Here is a 24,849-nt window from a genome sequence, read left to right on the forward strand (position 1 = left end):
GAGGGGGGGGGTGGATATCAAGGAATGGAATAGCATGGAACATTATAAGAGCCATTGTCGTGACTGAAGCTTTATGTCTGGCCACTCTGGGACGCCTCGTAAGCCTACAGTACAGTGACGGAGAAGCTGTGACTCAGCATGGCAATATGACGACAGAGGTCAGGCGTGGGCCCATCGACAGGACGTGTATGGGAGGGCAGCTATATGGCTGCACAATAGGTGGGCAATTACCACAAGAACTCAATTTCATATGTTTTTTTTCCAAACAACCCTAACAGTCCAATACCCAAAATTAATGTGAGAAGTTGTTTTCTCTCTCCCCTTTAAAAAAAAACAAAACAAACATGTACTTTCATTTGACTGCAAAGTCAAACTGTTTGCATCAGGTTCCAAATTGCAATGCCTATGCCATGCCCTTGAGTGAAACAAGAGCAAAGTGGAATAATAGTAAAAAAAAAACACCCCAAAGCCTTAAAAAAGAAGAAAGGTTTGTAAGAGCAAGTGATGGCAGCCTCCCTAAACGATAACCACTTGGCGTTTCAAAAGCAAGACGGGCCCAGAGCCAGACTTTGATAGATCCAGCTGCGAGGGTTCGGTGACACTGCTGAAGTAGTCATTTATCCAAATCTCACATGCCTGGATCAGACCCAGCAGACCTCATATTCCTCCAATGAAAGGCACCTTTGGAGAACTGAAGTCTGCAGAATGTCGTCACGGTGCAAGATTTAAAAAAAAAAAAAAAAGAGCCTTGTGTTTGGACCTGAATAGCTATGCAAATCGAGGGTGTTCCTGCCGATGGTAATATTTGATGAACAGCTTGCTCATTTGTATTTATTGACATTGACTTTTATGTCCGCCACTGTCAAAACTGACATTTTCTTTCCTCGTATTGCCTAAATCTCCAGAGAACGGCAGGGTTATATTCCCTTTTCTCTCCTCCTCACCATTGGCAGCCCTGGAATTCAGACCGTAGTTTCTGAAATGCCCTCAGCTTACAATCATTCCCTATTGTACAAGCTGCCAATATTTTCTGGCCTTGGAGGAGAATTCAGACAACAATTTAGAAGGCAACCTTGTGTTTTTGTCCAAAGTACCTTATTGTGGACATACAAGACAGGAGAAGCCCATCGGTGAACTCACCCAGGGGAGAGCTGCCAATTTCATTCCTGGAGATGCTCGGCACAGATGGCCAATGTGACACGGTAAAAGACCCAACCCGCAGGGACGGGGTGAACATCCCTGGTATTTGCTTTTAATTTGATGCTTGATATTTTCTCAAATGACTCATTTCATAAGAGGTCTCGACTTGAATGTATATACTTTGCCACTCCACACATGGAGGTATGTTAAAGCTTTAGGGAAAATTTGACCTTGTCAGAGGTGACGTCACACTGTTTACATTCGATGGACAATAAAATCAGCATATTCGCCCTGTTTTCTAAAAGCATTGCACCATTCCTTCTGCTTCTAGACAAGCCTAATAAAGCTTTCAGTCTGAAAATAATCAATGGGAATTGCTTGTGTCTTGCTAAATGCTGGTCAGGCCGATGGACCCTGTAAAAACGTCCCCCTTACCTTGCTGCATGAAGGCTCCGTAGACAATCCAGACGGCACTCTGAAGTGAAGTGGTGACCGACGGGGGCGGGTGGGGACCGGGGAGGGTCTGCGCACGGACGGACTGAATGCGGCGCAGCAGGAAAATCATGACTCCCACCACAGGGATGGCCGCCGCGATGCAGGCCCACACAGCCAGGTCGAAGGGCGCCAGCAGTGAGAAGATGTTGATGTTCTCCTGAGACTTCCTCATTAGGATGCCAACAGAGTAGTCCAGGTAGCGCTTGCTGAAATCAATCACGCCCTCTCGCTCCGGCGTGATCGTAATGGCTGAGATGGCCACGTCTGCCTTCTGTGATGTATATAAAAAAACAAAATAAACACTACAGCATTTTCTTTGACGGTGGATGACCCAATCACCTTTATTTCGGTGGAGTGGTAAGTTGTTTGGTAGATTGATTTATAGTATATTCAAGATAATTAAATCTAAAATCTCATTTTATGCTGTTTATGTTGCATTCTGAGGCACAATTGTACAATTTGGAGGGAAATATAATTATGTAATTATAGACAATAATATAAACTGGCATGGATTTTACACTGAAAAAAGTGTGTGTGTGGGGGGGAATCCCTCAGAGGACCACCTCACCAAATTTACAGTGCACATAAAAATCCATGGGCAACAAGAACTACAACAGTCTAACATGCTCATTCTAGAACAACTTGCCTTTCCAATGAGTTCTCCAATCATGCCATTCCAGGAACCGTTGGGGAGAATGGAGCCATATTTGCCATCTTCTACCTGATAGATATCATACTTGAAGCCTAAAATCCTAGAAAGTGCATCTAGCACATCAATGGAAAAGCCTTTGTAACGTTTGGTTTGTCCTAGAATATTTTCTGCCACCATCACAAATGGTTCCTCCTGAAATAAAAAGAAGGGGGAAAAAAACAGAACAATCAAATGGCAATAGGCAACTCAATAAAAAATCCTTTAAAAGGCCTTAATAAATCTTTAATTCATTTTTTCTTAGTGAGAGAAAAACAAGCATTAAATATACAAAACAAAACAGCACCAGATGAGTCTACTGCGTCCTTGAAATGGCTTATAGTGCAAGACAGAAGCTACCCGAGCCTGGCCTACCATATTGATCGCATAGATAGAGGGCGTGTGTCTTTCTAGTGTTTCTAGTATCAACAGCACCACCATCATGGTGGCTAAAAACTAGACGACAGGACCAGAAGTTAATCTGAATCCAGGCTTTCTGCAGAGACCACTGACCTGAAACACTGTGCTCACAGAGGCGCGTGATGCTTCATCAGTCAGAAATTACCTCTCTAAATTTCACTCAGGGACATTACGGGAAGAAAGTGTCAGGGCAGTAGTGGACAGGACAAAGTGCTACTGAAATTAGCTCTGACTCGAACATCCCTCTCCTCAAAAAGGAGGGACCTCGAAAAAGGGCTCATACTTAACATCTGGGAATAAGAAAATTGACCACACCTAAAACAAGCCAGGTTTACTCAGATAGGAAAACCAAAAAAAAAAAAAAACTATTTTATCAACATATTCAGTAAATATATTACATATTCAGTACAGTAAATGTACAAACTACAGACAATGTATTACCGCCAAATAATTGGGATGTGGGTGATGGTTTAGAGTACTGCAGAATGAGAACTGTTTGACGCCATTCCAGGAGAGTTGGAATGTGGTGCGCTGTTCTAAGTATCTGTATCAGCTGACCTACCAGGAGAGTGACCACTTTTAGCGTGACACCATGCATGCTGCTTTCCACACGGTTCTCCTTCAGGCTTCCATTCAGACCCCGGCTTGAGTCCCACGTAGCCAACTAAAAGTGACAGAGAGAAAGAAAGCACACAAAAATGTATAATATCATTCATGCAATATCATGGAAGTCTTTACACATACTGTATTTGTGCAGACCATGGCATAGACTGTATGAAATAGGTGCAGACACACCACCACTGCCACCGACACCAATCATTTTGTATATGCAGTTAAGAGTTTGAAGGAAACCCCAGTAGGCCTACACCCGATGTGTGGTTCGATTGCAGTGGTGTGAATGTAGCAATCATACCCTGGTGACACCCCATGTGAGGGCTTCTAATGCCACTCTCTGCATAGTTTGACTGACTGTGAGATAAATCTGACCCTGCTGGAAAATGTGAACTAGACGGACACACAATGTATTATGTGTTGCATGTGAGTATGTTTTTCACAGGAATGTTGCAAGATTAATTCCAATTCTTCTTAGTTCATACAGTAGAAATTGGTAGAGATTACGGATTCAAACAAACAAACAAACACAAAAATATGTAGGCTACATTTCCATTAGGGCACAGCACTTCACTGAGTCTCCTAAAATGTCCTTTCCGTAAAGGGTAGATAATTATAGAGGTATGAAAAATAGATGGGTGGCCATTTTGGCATTCAAAGGTTGGCTCACCAAGGAATGCATGACTCTGAATAGGTAAATGTATCAACTACACGTTCGTTTGGACAATTTGGACAAGGTGAACTGACCACCAGGGGGTAAAATGCCTTTAAGAGCTTCTTCTGTCAGGCAGCAAAAGATGACCCAACTGTCTAAGAAATTAAACAGAAAACAATCTAAAACAGACCGCTTAAAAATTAACACCACACAAATGCAATACCTTGTGGCCACCGGGGGAATACAAATGTCTCTGACCATTCCATTTAATACGCTGACAAAACAGTGACAAATCTGTTTACCTTCATGGTCATGTGACATCTTGTTTATTTGAAAAAAATACTGCAAGTCAAAACAATATTAACACACACACACACACACACACACACAATCTGGCAAATAAAGCAACCGCATATATTTTCTCTTTCAGTCAATGAGCAGGAAAGAGAAAGGAAGGAACAGAGGGAGAGAGAGAGACAGAGAGAGAGTATTGTCTATGCAGTGAGAATGATGATTTAACACAATTATCCCTAAATTCATCAGCGGTGGGAATTACTAATCAGTTACCATCCAGTAGACACACAGCAACTGACAGACTCACCAGTGCTTTGGAAAGCAGCTCACGCAAAACATCCGGTCACCAAGGCAACAGGAGTGGGCACCGTCAGGTAGAGAATCAACCTAGTTCTCCCCTAACTTGCCTCTCCACCCACCCAAACGCTGCTGCACAGAGAAGGGCTAACAAGCATTGCACAGTCCTATCGGTCAATCACAACACACAAACAGCAATTCACCCTGTCCCACGTTCCCATTCACCCAAGTGACGGACAAGCTGATGTATACTGTAGTTATTCTGTCAGCTTGTCTATGTCTGCTTGAAAATGATTTGCCTAGTGTCATACCCAGACATTATACTTGTAAAACTGTGATTTTATTGATCATAAACATTCATGTATTCCATCTACTTTCCATTAGTGTTTCCACAACCAATGAAAGCAACCGTGGTGTGTATTCTGGCCACATCTGCCCTGAAGGAAACATGGCATTGAATTTTAATTGCTGTTTTGAAGGTACTGACGGGGTTTAGCTCTGTCCTACTTTTTCCTACTGTCTGGGCCTGCAGCTAAAAATGGTAACTTGATTTTTAAGTGTCCATTTGAATTGCATTTATTATGACCGCCGCGCAGCGAAGATTTTTTTTGTTTGTTTTTTTTTTTTTTCGCATGTCCAAATTTCCGTCAAGGATTCCCGGGACACTGTAAGACCGGGGTACAAGAAACTTGGTGGGCATGTAACCCCACATGGATAGCATGGAACCCCCTGTTTTCGTTTTGATCTGTAGCCCCCCCGCTGGACTGGACCCCCCGAAAGGAGGGTAGGGCAGACACAGTTTTCTGTGAATATCTCGAGAACCGTAGGTTTTAGGAGGACCAATTTTTTGCGTATGTTTGCCTCCAGGGGTCATGTAAACCCATTCCATATGCACACATGTGCATAAACAGATACACACGCACACACATACATTCACAGTAATCCTACAGTACGTATGACACATACTCACACAGTAGACATATATACGCATGCATGCACATGCACACACACACAGGCACATAAACAGGCAAACACACACATGCACGCACACACACCCACCCACACACCCACACACACATAAACATAAACATGTACATGCACACATGCACACAATTAAAGAATTTCTCAGAATTATGACCAGGCAATATGGGGGTGGGGTTGTACAAAATGTATATTACATGTGAAATCCATGAACTAATCATGTTTTGGTACTTGTTGTCTAGCAGATACCAGTGAGAATTGAGTGTGCATAATGCAATTCAGTGAGACAGTTAGAATCATATATGCCTTTCAGCGTGACTTATTTTTGTGGAAAACATGTGCTGGACTGGGCGGCGGTCATATTTTGTACCGCTCTGCGGTACATCTAGTTTAAAATACATTCATTTGCCATTTTCAACAAACCTCTCTTTCAACAAAGGGCTTCTTACTCAGATTGCCATAGGCAAAATATCTGCACAAAAAAACCTCTCACCCGCTTAAAATTCCATGACACATTCCCTCAAGCCAAAAGCACCTCGGATAACTACTATATATAAAATAGGACACCTACTGTTGCTTGAGCCCAGATTAGCAATAACATCTCATCCCAAAGATCTATGAACGATTATAGATAATGCACCTGGCAGTTCAGCGATCCATCTGTCATAACTTTCGCACCTCCAAACTCACTTATCCTGCAGTATCTCTGTCTTGACAAATGCATTAGTGTGCTAGGGAAACAGTCTGTCAGGCTAGGCGGTAAGGTTTTAACCCCGAGTCACTTGCACTCATATCAGCGCTGGGTTTGACCCCAGAGTCCTCCGGCTCTGACAGGATGACAGAGTCTTTAGCACCTGGCTAGGTGACGTGTTCCATTAGTGTACTGTGCTGCGCTGACTCCGTCAGGAGGCATAAAAACTCTTCGTATTCTCTTTCCACACCACCAGCACTTCCCAACAGCCCCCCCACGCTCCAATCCGCCCTCCAAAGAAAACCTGACGCAGGCACTCAGGCTGGCTGGAACCCCCCAAAAAGCCTGTCAGCGCTTACTTTTGTCCCCTTTCTCTTGCCATTGCTTATTAAATTCTTAATCGGCTGGAGAAAGACGGGACACTCTGACGGATGTGGACAGGGAGCGGGTGCGGCAGGGGAGTGACAATACAGGAGCAGTGCCCAGAGGGCCAAGGTGCTCGACAGGGCTTTCTCCTCAGAGCTGTGTGTTTGGCTGTGTGGGGCCACTGACACGTCACTCCCCGAGGACAGAGATAGCCTTTGCTGGGAAGACTCACTGTTCTATATACAGTAAAAAACAAAGATGCTTTTTTGTTCATATATTAGAGAAAAATTACATTAACTTTTTCTTCTACAGGTCTGGCTTTGCTACCATTCTACACTCTGAAGTATCCACCATCAGTTGGATAAGACAGTACATCAGGCATCCTTTGTAACTGATTCTTCCCTGTATGGAAGAAGACGCCAAATCATATACAAAGTATCAACCATTCAAAAAAAGAAGATAAGCTTCAATTGGTTGAGATGTGTGCTACAGGAAAAAAAGCCTTTGTGCAGCTAAACCTGATTTAAAGGCTTTGGGTTCTGAATCGGCAGGATCTGTGTTAAAAGCGAAAATATCTTTGGCAGGGTCTATGAAGATCCTAAGATGCCTCAAAGGGAAGCATTCAGAAGTTCGGTATACATACTGTACAGGGACCATGTAATGATCCCGTAGGGACACCCTCCTGCATGCCCTGCTGGGGACAATGATAGAGAGCGATAGGGTAGGAGGTGGAAAAACGCAGCATGCAGTCAATCAAATACGGAATACCATGCAGAAGAAAAGAAAGAGGTAATAAAACAGTGTGCTGGAGGGAGATGGAGAAGATGTACAGATGAATACTGCATTGGCAATATGATTTAAATTTAAATACCATTTCATTTAGCTGTAAAAAAAAAAAACCTACAACCATAAGTGCTATACAGTGCTGTATAATTTATGCTGATGTAGATAGCACAGCTTCTTCAATGTTTCCAGGCTTTTACAGATGCCAGCAGCCATTTCCACCACCAATTAAATGTGAAATTAAACACACAGGGGTGTGATGAGTTTGATAGGATAATGGTAGTGAAAACTAACAAACCTGAAGGGTTATACACCAATCTACAATGTATATATTTTGTGATGTAAGAAGTTTTATTTATTGTAGCATATTTTTGTGTATCTTTGCAATTTCCTGTTCTAATACACCACCCTTTATCACATCTACAGTATAGAGTTATCTATATATATGTGATGCATAAGCTAGATTTTCCATCTTGAGTGGAATAAGTAGCAGTTCTGGATAAAAATGTAAGATAATAAACTAAATAATAATAATGTAAACTCACAATATCTATTTTGTCCATTTTGACTGAATACCTAATACCTGCCATGTAGCCACAGCTCTTTAGATGTACACTTCATTTTGATAAAAAGCCAACCCTTTTTTCATCCCAAGATGAAGAAGTGTACTTTTTTCATTTCCATACCCCAGGCAGGTTTTCATCAACTCAAAGAGCCTCATTCCAGCTCAGAGAATCAAGTGTGGGCCTTGTGTGTCTGTGTGTGTGTGTGTGTGTGTGTGCATGTGTGTGTCAGATGGACATAGTGGAAGAGAGAGAGAGATAGAGAGATCAGAAACAAAGATTTATACAAGGCAGAACCATAGAAAGCGAAATCTGGATCTATGGGTTATTTTAAGATATATTTAAGAAGTACATTTCAGCTGGGACATTGTTATGTACTGTGTGGGCTGGCTGATGGCTTTATAAAATATAGAGAGTGCAGAACCTTGTGAATTGAACAGGGTTTTAGGACGCTTTCAAGAGGGGAAATGTGAGGAGGAGACAGTATCCATAGGTACTTTTGTGTGTGTTTGTGTGTTGTGTGTGTGTGTGTGTGTGTGTGTGTGTGTGTGTGTGTGTGAGAGAGAGAGAGAGAGAGAGAGAGAGATCAGTATATGTAGCCTTCACTATAAATTGTTTTATTCTGAAGTATTTTCAATGAACTGTCATGGAGAATCCAGCAGATACAATTGTGATCAGATTGTGTTCAGAATCATACCTGTTGCTCTCTATTGAGTTGCTCAACGCATGTTACGTGAAACTGCACGACTTGACAATCCATCTCAACACCCATTCTTCTCTGTACAATAGCTCACAGACTCTTCATTCTACACATGGAAAATACTACTTCTAAAACAATAACTAAGATAAACTCATGATAATGGATGCAAACTAGCATCATATTCAGTACTTACAAGCTGTATGTTGTGGAATACAAATCAATTTCTGATAAGAGTTCTCCCCTACTTGAGACCTATCCAAGGCCACAGAATGTTATGCATTGACTAAAATGCCACATACAGACAGATTGTCTTAAAATTCACAACAGTGTGGAGAGATCTTTGTCTATGGCAAAGACTAGTAGCAAGCTACTTCTTTAAGAAACACTAATCTTTAATTGTGATGTCTAATATTGGCCCCTATTTTGCACCCTGGGGTGGAACTCGTTTTCCCCCCGCCGCAAAGTTTATTTTCTGATTTTGCATGTCTATTTTTAAACAATGCGCCCAGGGGTGTGGTAATTAACAACCTAGGGAGTGGCCTAGCACATTGTCTAAAAATCATGATCATACACTACCTAAAACACATTATGCCACTGACCAGCAAGACAAACCTGGTCAGAAGTCAATGGCGAGTTGTTTATATGTTATTTTAAGAGTGCATTGTCATATTGGCGGGTGCACAACGCACGCACCATCCCTCTATCATCCATGAACGCGCACCAGCGCACGTCCATGCAAAACATTACAAATTGTACGATTACAATGGGAAACATAATTAGAATAAAGATATTACGAAATACATCTCACAATGAGTAGTAGTTATACACCATCATTTGCAAATTGGTAATGACGGTTAAAAATGATCAGGGGAGAGGCGAGAGACACATATGGCTGAAGACGCACTGTCACAAGATAAGCAACTCCTCTGCAGGAAAAACGTTGTTTTATTCAGTCATTTCAACAATATTATGGTAAGTGTTGTTTTCCATGGTAACCCATTGTCAGTCAATAATGAAAGTAACTTACTGTGTATAACTGTTTTGTCTTTGACTGACACCACAGTGAAGTTAGTTTCACTTTGCCAATGAGTTCAAATAATAGATGAGTGCAAATGTGTGAAGGTTATACTATGCTAGGTTTTAGTAAAGCATGGTTAGTGGAATGACTGTTCCATAAGGTCTCGCAAGCAGACTCCTTCAAATGCGCCGCTGACTGTCAAAATACCGATGCATTCTTTGCACTGTTAAAGGGAATGTCATTCTCAATGGTTTAGATGATGTTACACCCCAAATACACCCATGACGGATTAAGAAACCTAGGAACGCCTTATTGCGCCATCCGCCCGACGTTTGATAACAAAAACACTCCCAATGTGGACTGGACATCCTACTAAATTTGAATAAGCTTTTGACTAGTGACCATGCACTTTAGACTCTCATAATAGGGCCCTTAGTGTCTAAATTATATCTTTAATGCTTTGGGATTCATGACTGTGCAGCCAGGCCATCATATTTGATTCTGGTTGCAGACAGAACAGTTGTCACATAAGAATTAAAAAATCATAAGATCTCTAGATTAATTTAGACTAATCTTCTATGCAGTGGTATGCTGGGGAGGAAGCACAAAGAAGAAGGATGCAGGGCGAATTGACAGGCTGGTAAGGAAAGCTGGCTCTGTAGTGGGAGCTGAACTGGAGTGCATCACTTCAATATCTGACAAAAGGACCCTGAACAAACTGATCAACATCTTGGACAATGAGTGTCACCCACTCCACAGCACTATTGTTAAGCAGAAGAGCCTGATCAGCTGGAGATTTCGCTCACTGCCTTGCACAACAGACAGATTGAGGAAGTCATTTGTCCCCAGGGCCATTGAACTGTTTAATGCTTCACTTAAGGGAAGAGGAGAGATAGACTTCTCTGTAGTCTGTCTGCCTCTTCACCCCCTCCATGTTTGGATACTGTCTGTCCACTAGCCACTTTTTACCACTGTCTTTCTGCCTCACTGTTTGCGTGCTATATTAGCACATTAGCACATACATGTATGCATAACCCCTCCCTCCATGCCACAGCCGAACTGTGGCCACACTTATACCTCTTCTTAAAATAGTTATATATATAGATATATAGATATATAGACTTTATTCTTGCACTGTTGCACTGTTGGACTTACTCATTTGCACTATCACCATGACCACTATCACCATTGCACTATCACCGTGACACTCACTTACACAGAGCATCTTACCTTACCTTACTATGCACAGAGAATCACAGGCTCAGTCCCTGCCTCAGTCATTGCAAGCGCCTCTTGATTGATTAATCACCACTATGTGGATACTGTTTTTAGAACTGATTTAGATTAAGTGTTAGATTAAGTTAGTATAATTTGTATTTTAGTATATTCTTTATCTTCTACTGTCCTTATTGCTTAGATATTATACACTTTTAATTCCGTTTTCTGCTGTTAGTGAATGTGTGTGTGTGTTGTCTGTATGCTACTGAGACCTTGAATTTCCCCTGGGGATCAATAAAGTATGTATGTATGTATGTATGTATGTATGTATGTATGTATGTATGTATCTATCTATCTATCTATCTATCTATCTAATAAATTAACAATTAAGAAATGCTGGCAGAGAATAGGAGATTATACAGGCACTTCACAAACATTTGCTGTACATAATTAAGATGATCATATGCTATACAAAGCAATGCTTAATTCAAGTACCTTTTGAAATATTAAAATGATGTCATGCACTTTCAAACAAACAAACAAAACTGTTATCCAGGGTAATTAGTGCCTTTATTTGCTTAAAGTACTGACTGCGGGCAGAGAGAAAATGCATATTTTCAATGGAAATGTTTGAAATGGAAAATATTTTTGGGCAGCTTTTTTCCCCTTCTGTGAGTGTACTGAAGTGATGAAAGCTTGATGCAGGTGCTTTTTTCAGACTTTTTTCAGACTTTTGCCATTTCCATAATTGCATCAAAGCAAATGACTGAAATTGCAGCAGAGGAGAAATAAATAAGCGAGCTCCGATGCTGACTCAGAATTAGGAGACTCGTTTAATAGATTGAGACGTCACACCGTGACAGTATTTCTTACACCTCCCATCCCAGAAGAAGAAGGAAGATCATGACAAGTCTTATACATATGATACCTGCATTCCTGTTGCTCAAGGTGAGGAGGGACTTCTGTCCAGGAGGTATAAAAAGCAAACTCTCCTTCCTTCACCTGTGGTGTTGTGTCCAATAGACAACAGATAGTTACACTTTATAATAGCAGACCACAGTATAAATAGCAAAGTAGCTATTACCTGATAGTTTGTTAATGACTGTTAATAATGCTAATATAGCTTATTGGTATTACTAAATGGTCTACTTTTAGTCATTTGAAATGCATTATTTGTAATGAATGACACCTTAATATATCAAGAATGAATACATTGATGAACACATACACTCAACAGCTAGAGTAGCCAGGCAGCTACAGAGCCACTCGGTGACATCGACAAACAGAGATCTACATACATGTATGTGAAAAATCACTTGAGTTTTCCTTTAATTGCAACTAAGGTTGCTGTGCATATAAATGGTTTGTATGCAAGCTTCTAATTGAAAAATAATGACAAATAGAGACTATATTTAGTACGACAATGGAAATTATCAACAGTCACCAACAAACTATCTGGTAATGGTTACTCTGTTATTTAGTGTGCCCTCTTATTATAAAGTGATACCAAAAGCCATTGACAAATCCAAAGGAAGCAGAGGAAATACATTATGAAAGGGATGATTCAATGTATTAGTTAAAAAATGCTCTTTACATTCTGATGCTTACATGCTAAGCTTGTGTGTGTATCAGGAAATGGTTGCCAATACATGTGACAAGCTTTAAAAGGGATAATTTTCAAAAGGACTGCAAGTTTTCAATAAAAATCTAATCTAAGGCTGTCCATTGAGATGAACTGTACACTCAAAAAGAATCACATTCTGTTATATGGCATGTGACATACCGGTATTATCTAATACGATACATTATCAACAAAGAGTCTTAGCTACGTGTACAGATATACAGCATTAGTGTTTATGTTCTATCATTGTGAGTGATAAAGATAGATAGCTAAAGAGAGAGAAAAAGAGAGAGAGAGATAGACAGAGATACTGTAGATAATATATTCCAATACATCAACAATGGATCTGTCTGTTTCAGTATGCCTTTAAGAGCTGTTACATTTAACCATTATGGTCATGGAGTCCCATTAAATCCCCTTATAAAGGTTAGCAGAAAAAACTAAATTAATATTATTGATTGAGTAGTACTGAGGATTAAGGCAATTATCCCTCTGCTCTAAATACTAACTATTTATGACATGCAGGCATCAGTATCTGAATCCGCTCCAGATCTCTTCTTTACACAGGATCACTAGTCATGTTCCCGGCTGACATTGAACAATACACTTTACAGCAAAAAGGGTTGTTTTGTCCCCATATAACACACAACCTGTAATGGTTTTGCATGCAAATAGGATAATCAGCTTCCTGGTCATAATGTATGAGCTTGTCCTAATGTTGGGATGAAGGCGTGGATGAAAGGTTTATGGATATGGCACTCAGATATGGTGGTCCACGCTCACACTCATTCAATCCTGTCTGCACCACCCGTGTGTCGCCTTACTTATCAGAATGTATCAGCATGTAAAATGATGAGATAAGCCTCCTGCCACTCTGGGCAGGAGGGTGCGAGGTACTAATACTAATGCAGAGTTACACACACACACACACACACACACACACACACACACACACATACGTATACAGATTTGTAAGGGTAAAACACACACACACACACACACACACACACACACACACACACACACATACGTATACAGATTTGTAAGGGTAAAACACACACACACACACACACACAAACACACACAAATAAACATCTGTATAAGCCTGAACATCAGAGTGTGTGTCCAGAAAAGTTAGATATTGAAAGTATACAAATGGAAAAAAAAAAAACACCCTCTCCAGTCAGTTGCACTCAACACTTGGGCACAACTAACATTAGGACATACAAGAGCATTCATCTGCATTCGCAAGTCAGCGGTGAGGCTGGCATCACCTCCAAACAAGGGATTGTGTCATTATATGTACGTGCACGTGAATCATTAACACAAAATTACTGGACAAAAAATCCGTAAGAAAAAAAAACTCTTAGCTAATGGTCATAATAAAGTGGATAAAGCAGAATAAACCAGACAAAGCTTTCATCATAGGCTACAATTTCATTTTCACCATATATAATATTTGAACCCATTATGCCAGTTATATTCTCAAACCACTACAGTGTCTTCACAGTCAGCTACACTATGATAACACTGTTAGCATAGTCTCGCTGGCACTACATGGTGCATCAGGAGACTCCAGTCACTCACTCGCACCACGTGCAGGAGCTGAGAGTGTGTGAATAAGTTGAGTTGATAGACAGATTAATACACATTTAATACACAGCCCTCACACAATTATTGGATGGGCTTTTCACAGCCCTGCCGTTTCCACAGATAACTGATATTGTTTTTTTGTTTTGATGAACACTAATTGGTTGCTATCGGGGTGTAAAGAGGATTTCAGGAAATATCGCAAAAAGATATTTCAGAAATGATCTCCTATCCTACCTGTAAACCAAATGTCATTATTGTCTTTTTGTAATTTCATATCAGAATGAAATGTGAAATGCAATTACACATGTGTGCACACAACATATTCATATCACCATTCAGCAAATAGAAGCATGTGTCTCTACATACCTATGTTCATGAACACATTATACAAAAAGAGGGACAGAGAAAGAGAAAAAGAAAGAGAGTAAGAGAAAAAGGGGGGGTGAAAGAGAGACAACAAAAGAAGAGAGAATTTCATTGCTACGACTCTGCAAGAAAACTCGCAAGCAGTGCACTGCCACACTCACCGGTAAACAAGAAACAAAGAGCTTTTTTTCTCTATCCACTCCTACATGCAGTAGAGAGCACAAACCCAGAGTAGCACATCTCTTGGCAGGATGATTATCTTTGACTTTTTAACTATTTCACTGCCACGGCAGCCACAGTGTCACTGTACACATACCTTCTAGAAGGACAGCGTGTCATTAAGCATGCTCTATCACTTTAACCTCTAATTAAGGTGGTTAATATGGCTGCATTTGCAATGAATCAGCCACACCAATGATGGTCTAAGGGTAATGACTAGGGACAAACTCTTCCTCTCTAGTGATTCACATTTGACTAATTAAAAGAGCAATGGGGATGATAAAAAAAAACATCCTCGTCAACAAAAGAGAAGTCAGCAGTACTTGGTGTCGTATTCATAAGTGATATTATCACTTAGAAAGGCAACAGTGAAAGGAGGAAGTCATAGCCCAGCACCCTCCTCCTGACTGCACAGGAGAAAATAGACTGCGTCAAAAAGAATGAAATGATGACTTAGGCAAAGGAGGGCAGAACATCTGCAAAAGAAAAGAGGCAGGGCTGAGCTGTGGAGGGAGAAAGGGAGGAAAGAGAGAGAGAGAGAGATAGATAGAGGAGGGACAGGGAGAGACAGGGGGAAACAGAGTGAAGTGCTGATGTCTTGAGAAAGTAAGCGTGCCTTCCTGGTGTGATCCCTTTCCTCGGGGGACTGTGATGTTGATAGGGGATCATGTTGTCTAAATATGTGCTCGGGATTATGAATATTTATTGCTCATCGAGAGGGACAGGAGGCAGTGGGTTTGTGTTCATTACCTTCCACCATGTCTGGCCAGAGGGAAGGACTATTGTGCTGTTATTGTTGTTGTTGTTACTATTATTGTTGTTGTTGCTGCCGTGACTGGTAAACAGACAGACAGGCTAGTAATGAACAACAATGTTGAGTGCGTTTGGCACACCATTATCCCAGCTCTATTACTGCCACACATTCCTAATGAATTTATCCAAGGCTTACTGGACTGTACCCATGTGTGTGGGTGTGTGTGTGTGTGTGTGTGTGTGTGTGTGTACACACAGTATATGCCTAAGCCCTAAGACTAAGGAGGGGCAAAGTGAGACAGAGAGAGAGAGAGAGATGCATATGCTGGCATCCTCAATGCATGTGAGAGGGTATGTGTGTGTGTGTGTGTGTGTGTGTGTGTGTGTGTGTGTGTGTGTGTGTGTGTGTGTGTGTGTGTGTGTGTGTGTGTGTGTGCATGCGTGCAGCCTTGTAAACCTTAATGGCCATGCTATGATAAATAGGATACATAATTGTGGGTCCAACGTGAGGTCATTACTTCTTCATTAGAGACCCCTCGGAAGCCTCTGTTATAATCGGATCACGTTTCTACCCCCAAACACATCTATGAATTCAGATTCTGACTAGACTCACACACACACACACACACACACACACACACACACACACACACACACACACAGTCCTTACATAAACTGACAAACATATGGAACACATGCCAGAATCACAAGCATAAAATAGCTTGATCTTGAGAAAAAGGCACTACAATATTTTCCCCCAGCTTACATGAGCTTGGTTGCTTTCATGGGCCATAACTGCAGGAGCAGATGGAGCCCACTGATCCAAAAGGTTCAGTTGATTTGCATTTCCGAGTGGATCAGTGCAAGAGTGTGTTTCCAGAGCAATGTACAGATGGTGATGAGCTGCTGAACTCATGTGTGCACAGTCTCTGCCACCCTCACACACACACACACACACACACACACACACACACACACACACACACACACACACACACACACACACACAGATTTAACTAGGAGCTTAAAACTGCTTGGATGTGGCTCATTATTATTATCCATTACACAGATCTTTGCTTTAACCAGAAAAGGCCTGCTCATCAAAAAAGGTTGGTCCAAAAGATTATTTGTTAAATAGCACCATAAAGAAACTGAGTTTGAGTAAGACCTGATTATACCAACACCTTATTAGTAACTCCTCTTTAACATTCATAATGGCATGCAGAATAATATTTATTAAAATTTTGGGTGACATATAATCATGCGATTGTCACTGGTGTTGTCATCAAATTGTTTTTTTTTTGCACACGAATCCCCTTACTGAACATGAGCCTAGGGTTAAGTCTACTATTGAATGATGGAGAGTCATAACTGTCAGAGGCCTTAGGGAAAATGTGTGAGTGATATATACTCTCTATATACTGTAAACATAAACTCAGACATTCTGCTATGTACCGTGTGTGTGGGACACTAACATCATAGCATATATCTACCTATGTTAGTGAGGAACATAGAGGCTGAATCCATTGGTGGAACCAGACGGGGGCGCTCTCTTTCCTGAAACCCACAGTCCATAGTATGTGTGCTTAGGGATGTGCATTTACATATAATTCAGACTTCAGTAAGAAAAAAAAAGGGAAAAACAAACCAACAGACAAAATGGATATTTACCTCTCCCAACAAACATTCAGCAATTGTCAAGAGATTTCCAACAGCACAAACAAGAACCTAGATATTCAGGGTGTTCTCTCTTTTGTCGGGAGAGAGAAAAAGAGAGAGATAGACAGAGAGAGAGAGAGAGAGAGAGAGAGAGAGAGAGAGATATCCCTCTGCTCCAGAGGGCTCAGTGGAGCTGCACTCACCCGTTTGACGTCTTTCCCAAAGGTCTCGCTGTAGCTCGTTCCCAAAATCTCAAACTGCACGTGAGAGTTGGCGCCGTTACTGCGGAAATCCATTGTTCCTGTGAGGCCAGTGATGCGTCCCTATGGAAACGACAGTGCCAGTCGTGGAATCAGTCATAACAATAAAAAGGTTCTGTCTCACTCCTGTGCAGGTTCCCAGGGTCCATAAGGCATAAAGAACAGAGGGAAAGCTGCTAAAGTGAGCTTAATCCCTCAGAAACCACACCATGGGAGTCCAGATCATTCACCACATGAGTCCCAACAGCACCGACCAAAACTGATTGCATCGGCTAACAATCTGGGCAAAGATTGCATCGGCTAATAATCCGAACAAGAGTTAACCTTGTGTTAAAAAAAACATGTTAAGTAGCCCTTCAAACAATTCTCTAAAATGTCACTGATATAATTAGTGTCTTTGCTGCCTTGCACTATTTCATAGAGTGAAGAATCCACACAAATGCACCTTGGCTGTTTGTCATGTTTGCAGCAACACCAATGTAAACAATAGAAATAAATAACTGCAAACAGCTGAGATATTACAACATAAACAGAGAGCTTAGAGAGCTTGGAGTTGGTCAAAGAGCGACCTTCTAGGTTAAAAGTCTGCTTTAGTCATACAGCTGGCAAGGGAAATACAAACACTGCTGGCAAATACCAATAGCAACTTTTGTACAATTCATAAATCGATAAATAAATAAATACATAAATGTGGTCCGACACAAAACAGACATGACAGCCTCCATAGTCAAGGAAACGGATGCCAAAGCCCATTTAATATATTTTCCCTTTATAAATCTGAAACTGAAGTACATTGATGTAAATATAGAGATATCATGATATATCTAAAACCATATAAAGTAACATCCATCATGGACTTTTATCGACGTACTGACCTTCTGAATGGTGTCAAGCATGGACCAGCCGCCATTCCAAGGCTTGGTGGACTTCCTCATGCAGTTCAGGCTGGCCATGCTGTGCCACTTACGGTCCTCCAGCTTTCGGTAGAAGGCATTCGCCAGCATCAGCACGCTGTCATACAGGTACAGGTTGGACACCTGAGGGAAGAACAGAGAAAAAGGGACACACACTCAAACACACACACACACACACACACACACACACACACACACACACACACACACACACACACACACTCCAAAATGTCAGGAATATATAATGTTAAAGAGTATTGACGTCCACCTATAAAATGTAATAACAATGCAATAGTGTTTTTATCCACGGTCTGCCCAGCATGTCCATCTCATGCTCTGGAGAGCACACATGCCTGGGCTGCAGGTGGATGAAAACACTTTCTAAAACTGATAGTTCCTGTCCTTGATTGTGATTGGCTGAATCGTGTTCGATACCGTTGTAAAATCCAGCACAAACATACACCTTGACCGCATTCCGTTCTATATATTACTTGATACAAAAGTTAAAAGCTTGCTTGGCAACCATTCAGATAGAGGAAATATATTTCTTGGCGGAAGAATGATTATCTATGAATAAATCGTTACATTTTCGTTGCTTTGCCTTTACTTAATGAAACTTTGCCAGGTATTTATAGCAACAGTTTTAGAAAAGCAATAAGCCACTCGAGGCTGTAGGTTACGCTGATTCTACAACAGCTAAGGGGGGTTTTAGGCACGACAGCTTCCCTTAGCTGTTGTAGAATCAGCGTAACCTACGGCCTCTCGGGGGTTATTGCTTAAATTACTCGGCTGCGCACAGGCACGCCAACACTAATGTGCCCATAGTACAAACACTTAAAAGCATTACAGTGGCCTCTTAATGGCTATGGGTGGTATATGTGCAACATGGTTACTCAACTACTGTACACATGTTAGTGTTGTGTGTGTGTGTGTGTGTAGTGTAGGGCTGCACGATATATCTAAAATCTATCGTTATCGCGATATCAATGCTTGCGATAGACATACCGCCAAGATTACTTAATTTTCAATACATTTTGATACATTTTCTACATTTTTGAATGTCAACATATTTTACCAAACCGATGCTGTCATGCTGCCCGAGAAGCCCGTTGATCCCCTACCAGTTTAGGTGCGCTGTGTTTTATGTGTTGGTGGGAGCTAAGTCGTGATGGCTGAAGATAGTGAGTTGAGCAAGGTAGGTTACACTTGGGTGAAGAGGAATTGGTGACTAAAAGGAAAAGCACGTCTGTTATATGGAAATATTTTGGTTTTATGAAGGATGACGGTTACAAAACACAGCCAAAATCGTCCTTCTCCACCGTGTTAAAATAAACAATTTCTTTCGTTATTGTTATAGGATCAGAAGATATGTCTTTCACTGTCTGTAAGACTTGTATTTCATGATTTGCATTTAGCAAAAGCCCCAGACAGCAGCAGAGAGGTAATCAGGATTCGTTATTTGTAAAAGTTGTTTAGCCTACTTCGTTGGACTGTGCGAGGGATGCGCAGTGTATGAGGTTACAGACTGGGCTACTTAAGATTTTAGATGAGTGACCGCCGCGATATAGCTTAGGCTAAATAGCTTTTTTGCTAGGCCCAGCGAAGGCTGGCAATGTGGAATATTCCGCTGGTTGGTGCACAAGTGTTCAGATTGGCTGTCTATCCGTCTTTTAGGAGGATTTTCCACACAACTTCGATAGCCTAGTCAGTAGGTCTCTTAGCTGTCCACTTTCATCAGGCCATATATAGCCTAGGCTACATAATCAGTGTTTCAGTAATTAAGATCGTCTTGGTAGTGTATAGGTCTAATTGAGTCACTTTAAGACGTTTGAGGGAACCCTTGCAATTGTAACACAGTTGAAAGGCTGCTGATGTGTGGATGCAATTCATAACGTTTACGTACTTCTCCTTGGGACAAGCACTTTTGAATTTTTGAAAACACTTTTCCATTTACGTCGGGATTTTGCAAACATTCAGTGTCAGAGTCAATAAAATGAGACCTTCAACGAAATTGACAAGCAGCTGTAAGTAGGCTAATCATGCTAAATTCGACATCCAAACAGTATTCTAACGTTAGCTTTGAGATACTGCTTGATTTCATAACTTAACTTAGTAGTCTCTTCAATGTAGCCTACTATGTTGTGATAAGACCTTAGCAGAGTTCACTTCAATGCAGCAGTTTTGAACAAATTTGCGCAGCATGGTCACGATGCTAAGCGGATTTAATAGCAATTTAGCCAGATGTCTTCTATGCAATGCTTCTATGTGGCAACAACAATCCTTCAACAATCGTGAATATTTTGTTAGTGGCAGCGGGATACGAGAGAGAGCGGGGCGGGGCAAGGAAAGGCTGTGTGCGTAAAAAGCGCAGCTCAATGGCAATGCAAGGATTTGACCTTATATTTAATTTAAATTAAATTAAATTAAATTAAACATAGAATATTAATTTGTGGCGGCCGATTTTTATTTTGTGGTGCCCCGCCACAGATTAGTCAATGTATGGGAAACACTGATAATATTTTATATTTTTTATGTAGAAAATTATACATTTATTTCTGTAATTATACACGGGTTTCTCGTTTACCAACAAAACTAGATCTTGTGGCAAGAGCCATGGGGCAGAAGGCGGCTTTGGTGGCCGTCCACAGCGTTATAAACTTAACCTAAATAGTCGGCTGCTGTAAGCTACAATCGGAATTTTTGTATACCCCTGTTGTCTCAATGATATACCATTTTATTTCAGGCTATATTTCAGAGTTTGCTGTTCATTTGCTTTTTTAATAGAACATTGTATTTTGTCATTTTTGGTGAAGACATGCATTCCGTTAGGGATATTGAACATATTGAACATTCTCTAACCATCGTGATTTCGAATTGGTGCAGTTTTCAGCATAACAACTCATTTTATTCTATTCAAGGAGAGCACTGCTCTATGCTGTTCTATGGTGCTTTCTGCCTCTTAGTTGTGCACACATGTTTTCATGACATCCATGTATACATTTATCCCCCAACCCTACAGTCTATGCTAGCAGCAAGTAGAATGGAGATTTTATTATTTTTTTAAATAAAATTTCGCAAGTTATATTGTTATCGCAGGACTCAATAATGTTATCGCATATCACATGTTTTCCTAATATCGTGCAGCCCTAGTGTAGTGCATGTTTGTCAGGGTTGTGCACACACAGGAGGGTGTATGGTTCTTAAAAAAAGTGTTCTTTCAGGGAAAGTAATGCTCTGCAGGGACTTCACATTATTCTCAGCATGAGGTCCAAATGAGAGAGAGAAAGAGAGAGAGAGAAAGAAAGAGAGAAAGAGAGAGAAACTCCAAGGATAAATAAACTAGCAGAAGGGCTATATAAAACTGGTTTAACAAAGTGTAGTAAGCAGTAGTGTGCTGTGAGACAGAGGGATTGTTAGATGATCATTATCAACAGCGCTTTTTAATGTGCTCCGCTCCTGCTCTGAATGTGCTTTTAGCGGTGCATGCTAATTAAATTTTAAACCTTGTTAAACCTCCGGTCAAAAGCTCGGCCTAATTTACCCACCGATCACCACGAAGAACAACAGTACACATAACATCACTGTGTATGCAGACCTGATGAACGAGGCAGAACAACAGGAGAGATTCGCTGTCATTTCAGAGTGGACTTTAGGTCAGATCAGAAAAACACAAGTGGGCGAAAAAAAGGAGATGTCTACGCAGGTGACTCCTTCCTCCTGAAGCATCTCAATTTGTACATGGCAGCTCGGTTCTGGGCAACACACACTGTCCTCTTTCCTTACGCGGCCTCCTTTACGTCAGGTCTGGCAGGCGAGTGGGGAAAGTTACCAGGGTAGCACGCTCCACATGGTCGAGGACAGACACAAATAGAATTACTGAGGCGGATCAGCTGCGAGAAGAGGACGTGTCAGAGAGGCCGTGTCGCCCTGCTGTCTCGGCAGCCTTTGTTGATGTTTTATCATCGGTGCAGGGAACACTAGGAGTCAGTTCAGTTCAGTTTTAGCCAACAAGCACGATGATTGATGATTTAATGAGAAAACACCAACAACTGAAGATACAGTGTATGATCTGTATTGGAATCCTGGGTGGTGGGCCACAGTGCATGTTGGTGCACCTAGCTTATTCCATGTTGTAAGGCGGATGGTTTGGTGCATATATAGACACACATCTTCTACTTTTGGCCAGACTGTTGTGAGAAAATAACTATTACAAAATAACCTATTACATTAATAATACTGACAACTCTCAATAAGATCCCTGCTGAAATCAATAGAGGTTATATGATAAGATCGGTGGCTAGAAGCCTGTTGAGAAACCCACAGGTGATCTGGCCACCCCTCCTGAAGAGCACTACTCCCTATAATTAGGCGTGGTCATTAGCATTTACCCTTGCTCTTTGCTAATAATGGAGAGTCCAGCCCACGAGGGATGACACATGGCTGAACCATCTGTCCAAAGAACCTCAAATAACATCAAGCGCTCTCATTTACAAGCCGAAAAGTACATGAGGGAACTCTTGTGTTGTTCTGAAGCAGCACTCCGCATGAATGCATTAAGCGTTCGGATTAAAAGAAAGATGAAAGAGGAAGGGGTGAAAGTGTGTTCCATATAATTGTGTGTTTTGTTTCCGATGCTGTCTCGTGGTCTAAGCACAATGGCAGCCTGAACCAATATTTTCTTTTTCGTCTTCCTTCAGCGAGATTAGCGGTGCATCTCTTTGATATTAAATTTGGCAATAAAAGCTTTCGTATCATTGGTTTTATTAGGTCAGTAAAAAGGGGGTTCAATTGTGAAAGACAGAGTGTGCGAATAATTCAATGTGCCCTGACAGGCATATTTCCATGGGCATCAGTGCACCCAGCTGTGCCTGGCCAAACTCTCCTTTCATTACACAATGTCTTTGCTCCCGACATGCGACCACCACGACTAGTTCAATTATTTTATATGACACAGGAGCCATTACTGCGTAATAGGCGGGGACACTTTAAGTGCAGCATCGACGTTATATAGCTGCAATCGGAAAAATACCACTTGTACTTAAAAGTCCTCTTTGCTCTCTAGCCAGAGGGTGGAGAGACGTTCATACTAACCTCCAGGGACTGCAGGTAGCCCTCCTGCGGGTCGCAGGGCAGGGAGGAGATGCGGTGGTTGTTGCGCATGCAGCGGATGTTGGTGTCCCGCAAGAGGGGGAAGACCTGACGGATGATGGTCATCCTGCCCAGGGCACTGTGGACCAGCTCCATCATCTCCGCATCGCTCACCTCCTGTGTAATGAAAGCATAAATAATATGACCCTGTGAATGTGACAAGAAAAAAAAAAAAAAAACAACACTATGATGTTCTACTGTCGACGCCGAGGGCCCGGAGCGTCAATGGTGTGTGGCGTTGCCAGATCAGGACTCAGGAGGTGTGCAACTACAGGTGGGGTTTTAATAGGACATCTGCAATGACGGTGGGTGAGTTTTACGACTGATTTTATGTGACAGAGATGAGGATTTGCCACAACAACTGGCAGCTTGCAATGCGAGTGCTGCGACCTGGTCAGTGTGTGTGTGTGTGTGTGTGTGTGTGTAAATACACAAGTTATCTGTGTAGTGTGGGGCGCTGGGGGGAGGACACGGGCATCTGGACTGAACCACGATCGATGAGACACTGAGAGTGAGAGTGAGGGGTCAGTCCTCTGGAGCCTGGATCAGGACAACATAATACATATCACACGAGCAACACAACAAACTGGACCATACAAAACCATGACAAGAGGCCCCCCTCCTCTCTCTCACTCTCTCTGTCTCTGTCTTTCCTCTCTACATCTAGGGATTTATTGCTTTACAATGGTGTATAGTGTTTAAAAAGCTCTCAAATTCAACACAGCATTCTTTTAGCCAAGTGTCAAACGTCTTTCTCTCTGTCTTTCCAAATTGAAAATGAATCATGAATGGCCAAAATGCTGCATCCACTGCAGCAGAACGTGAAGTCACTAGGTTAATCACTATCAACAATATCAGACTGAACAGACACAACACATTTCCCATTACTATGAGCTAACAATTACATAACATTGTCTGACTGAAGGGAGGAAGCATTGTTGGGTGTCTGAGGGGGTGGAGTGTGTGTGTGTGTGTGTTTGTGTGTGCACCAGCAATGCTGTAACATTTGTGTTTGTTTTGAAGTCTTAGTCCTCTGTGACTTTACTTGACTGTATCCACTGAGTCATTCATGAGCTGTCACATATTGACAATGACTCATTCCTTAAACACTGACAGTGGGAGTATGGTTGCACTAATGCTTAGGCACTGAGAAATGTGTGTTTTACTCGCTCTGTTTTGAATGCTCGTGACAGCTTGGATTAGTCTGCGAGAGAATGAATATTCAGAGGATATGCCTGGGCCTATTGATGAAGTTTGTCACGACTGAATTGTGAGCGATCGATGATGCTTAAATGTCATAGGCGAACGCTACAAGATCGATGGACACTCAAAGGTCTCAACCTCAAAGGCTGCTTCCGCCCGAGCAAAACATGACTTGAACTTTGACATAGAGAC

At 41.5% G+C, this 24,849-nt stretch overlaps 1 protein-coding gene across 3 annotated transcripts in view; it reads right to left on the reverse strand.

Annotated features, from left to right (window-relative positions):
* Positions 1–24,849, reverse strand: part of grid1a (glutamate receptor, ionotropic, delta 1a) — a 257,939-nt gene that overhangs the window by 26,993 nt on the left and 206,097 nt on the right. For all 3 annotated transcript variants that reach the window (XM_048270208.1, XM_048270206.1, XM_048270209.1), the window contains exons 6-11: positions 23,398–23,571; positions 18,268–18,429; positions 17,336–17,455; positions 3,306–3,407; positions 2,282–2,479; positions 1,576–1,906 (exon numbers count right to left, since the gene is read on the reverse strand). In XM_048270208.1, the coding sequence (XP_048126165.1) occupies positions 1,576–1,906; positions 2,282–2,479; positions 3,306–3,407; positions 17,336–17,455; positions 18,268–18,429; positions 23,398–23,571 (1,087 nt within the window). The remainder of the gene's footprint in view (positions 1–1,575; positions 1,907–2,281; positions 2,480–3,305; positions 3,408–17,335; positions 17,456–18,267; positions 18,430–23,397; positions 23,572–24,849) is intronic.

Source organism: Alosa alosa, chromosome 18 (assembly GCF_017589495.1).
Source record: "Alosa alosa isolate M-15738 ecotype Scorff River chromosome 18, AALO_Geno_1.1, whole genome shotgun sequence".
NCBI classification, from domain to species: domain Eukaryota; kingdom Metazoa; phylum Chordata; class Actinopteri; order Clupeiformes; family Clupeidae; genus Alosa; species Alosa alosa.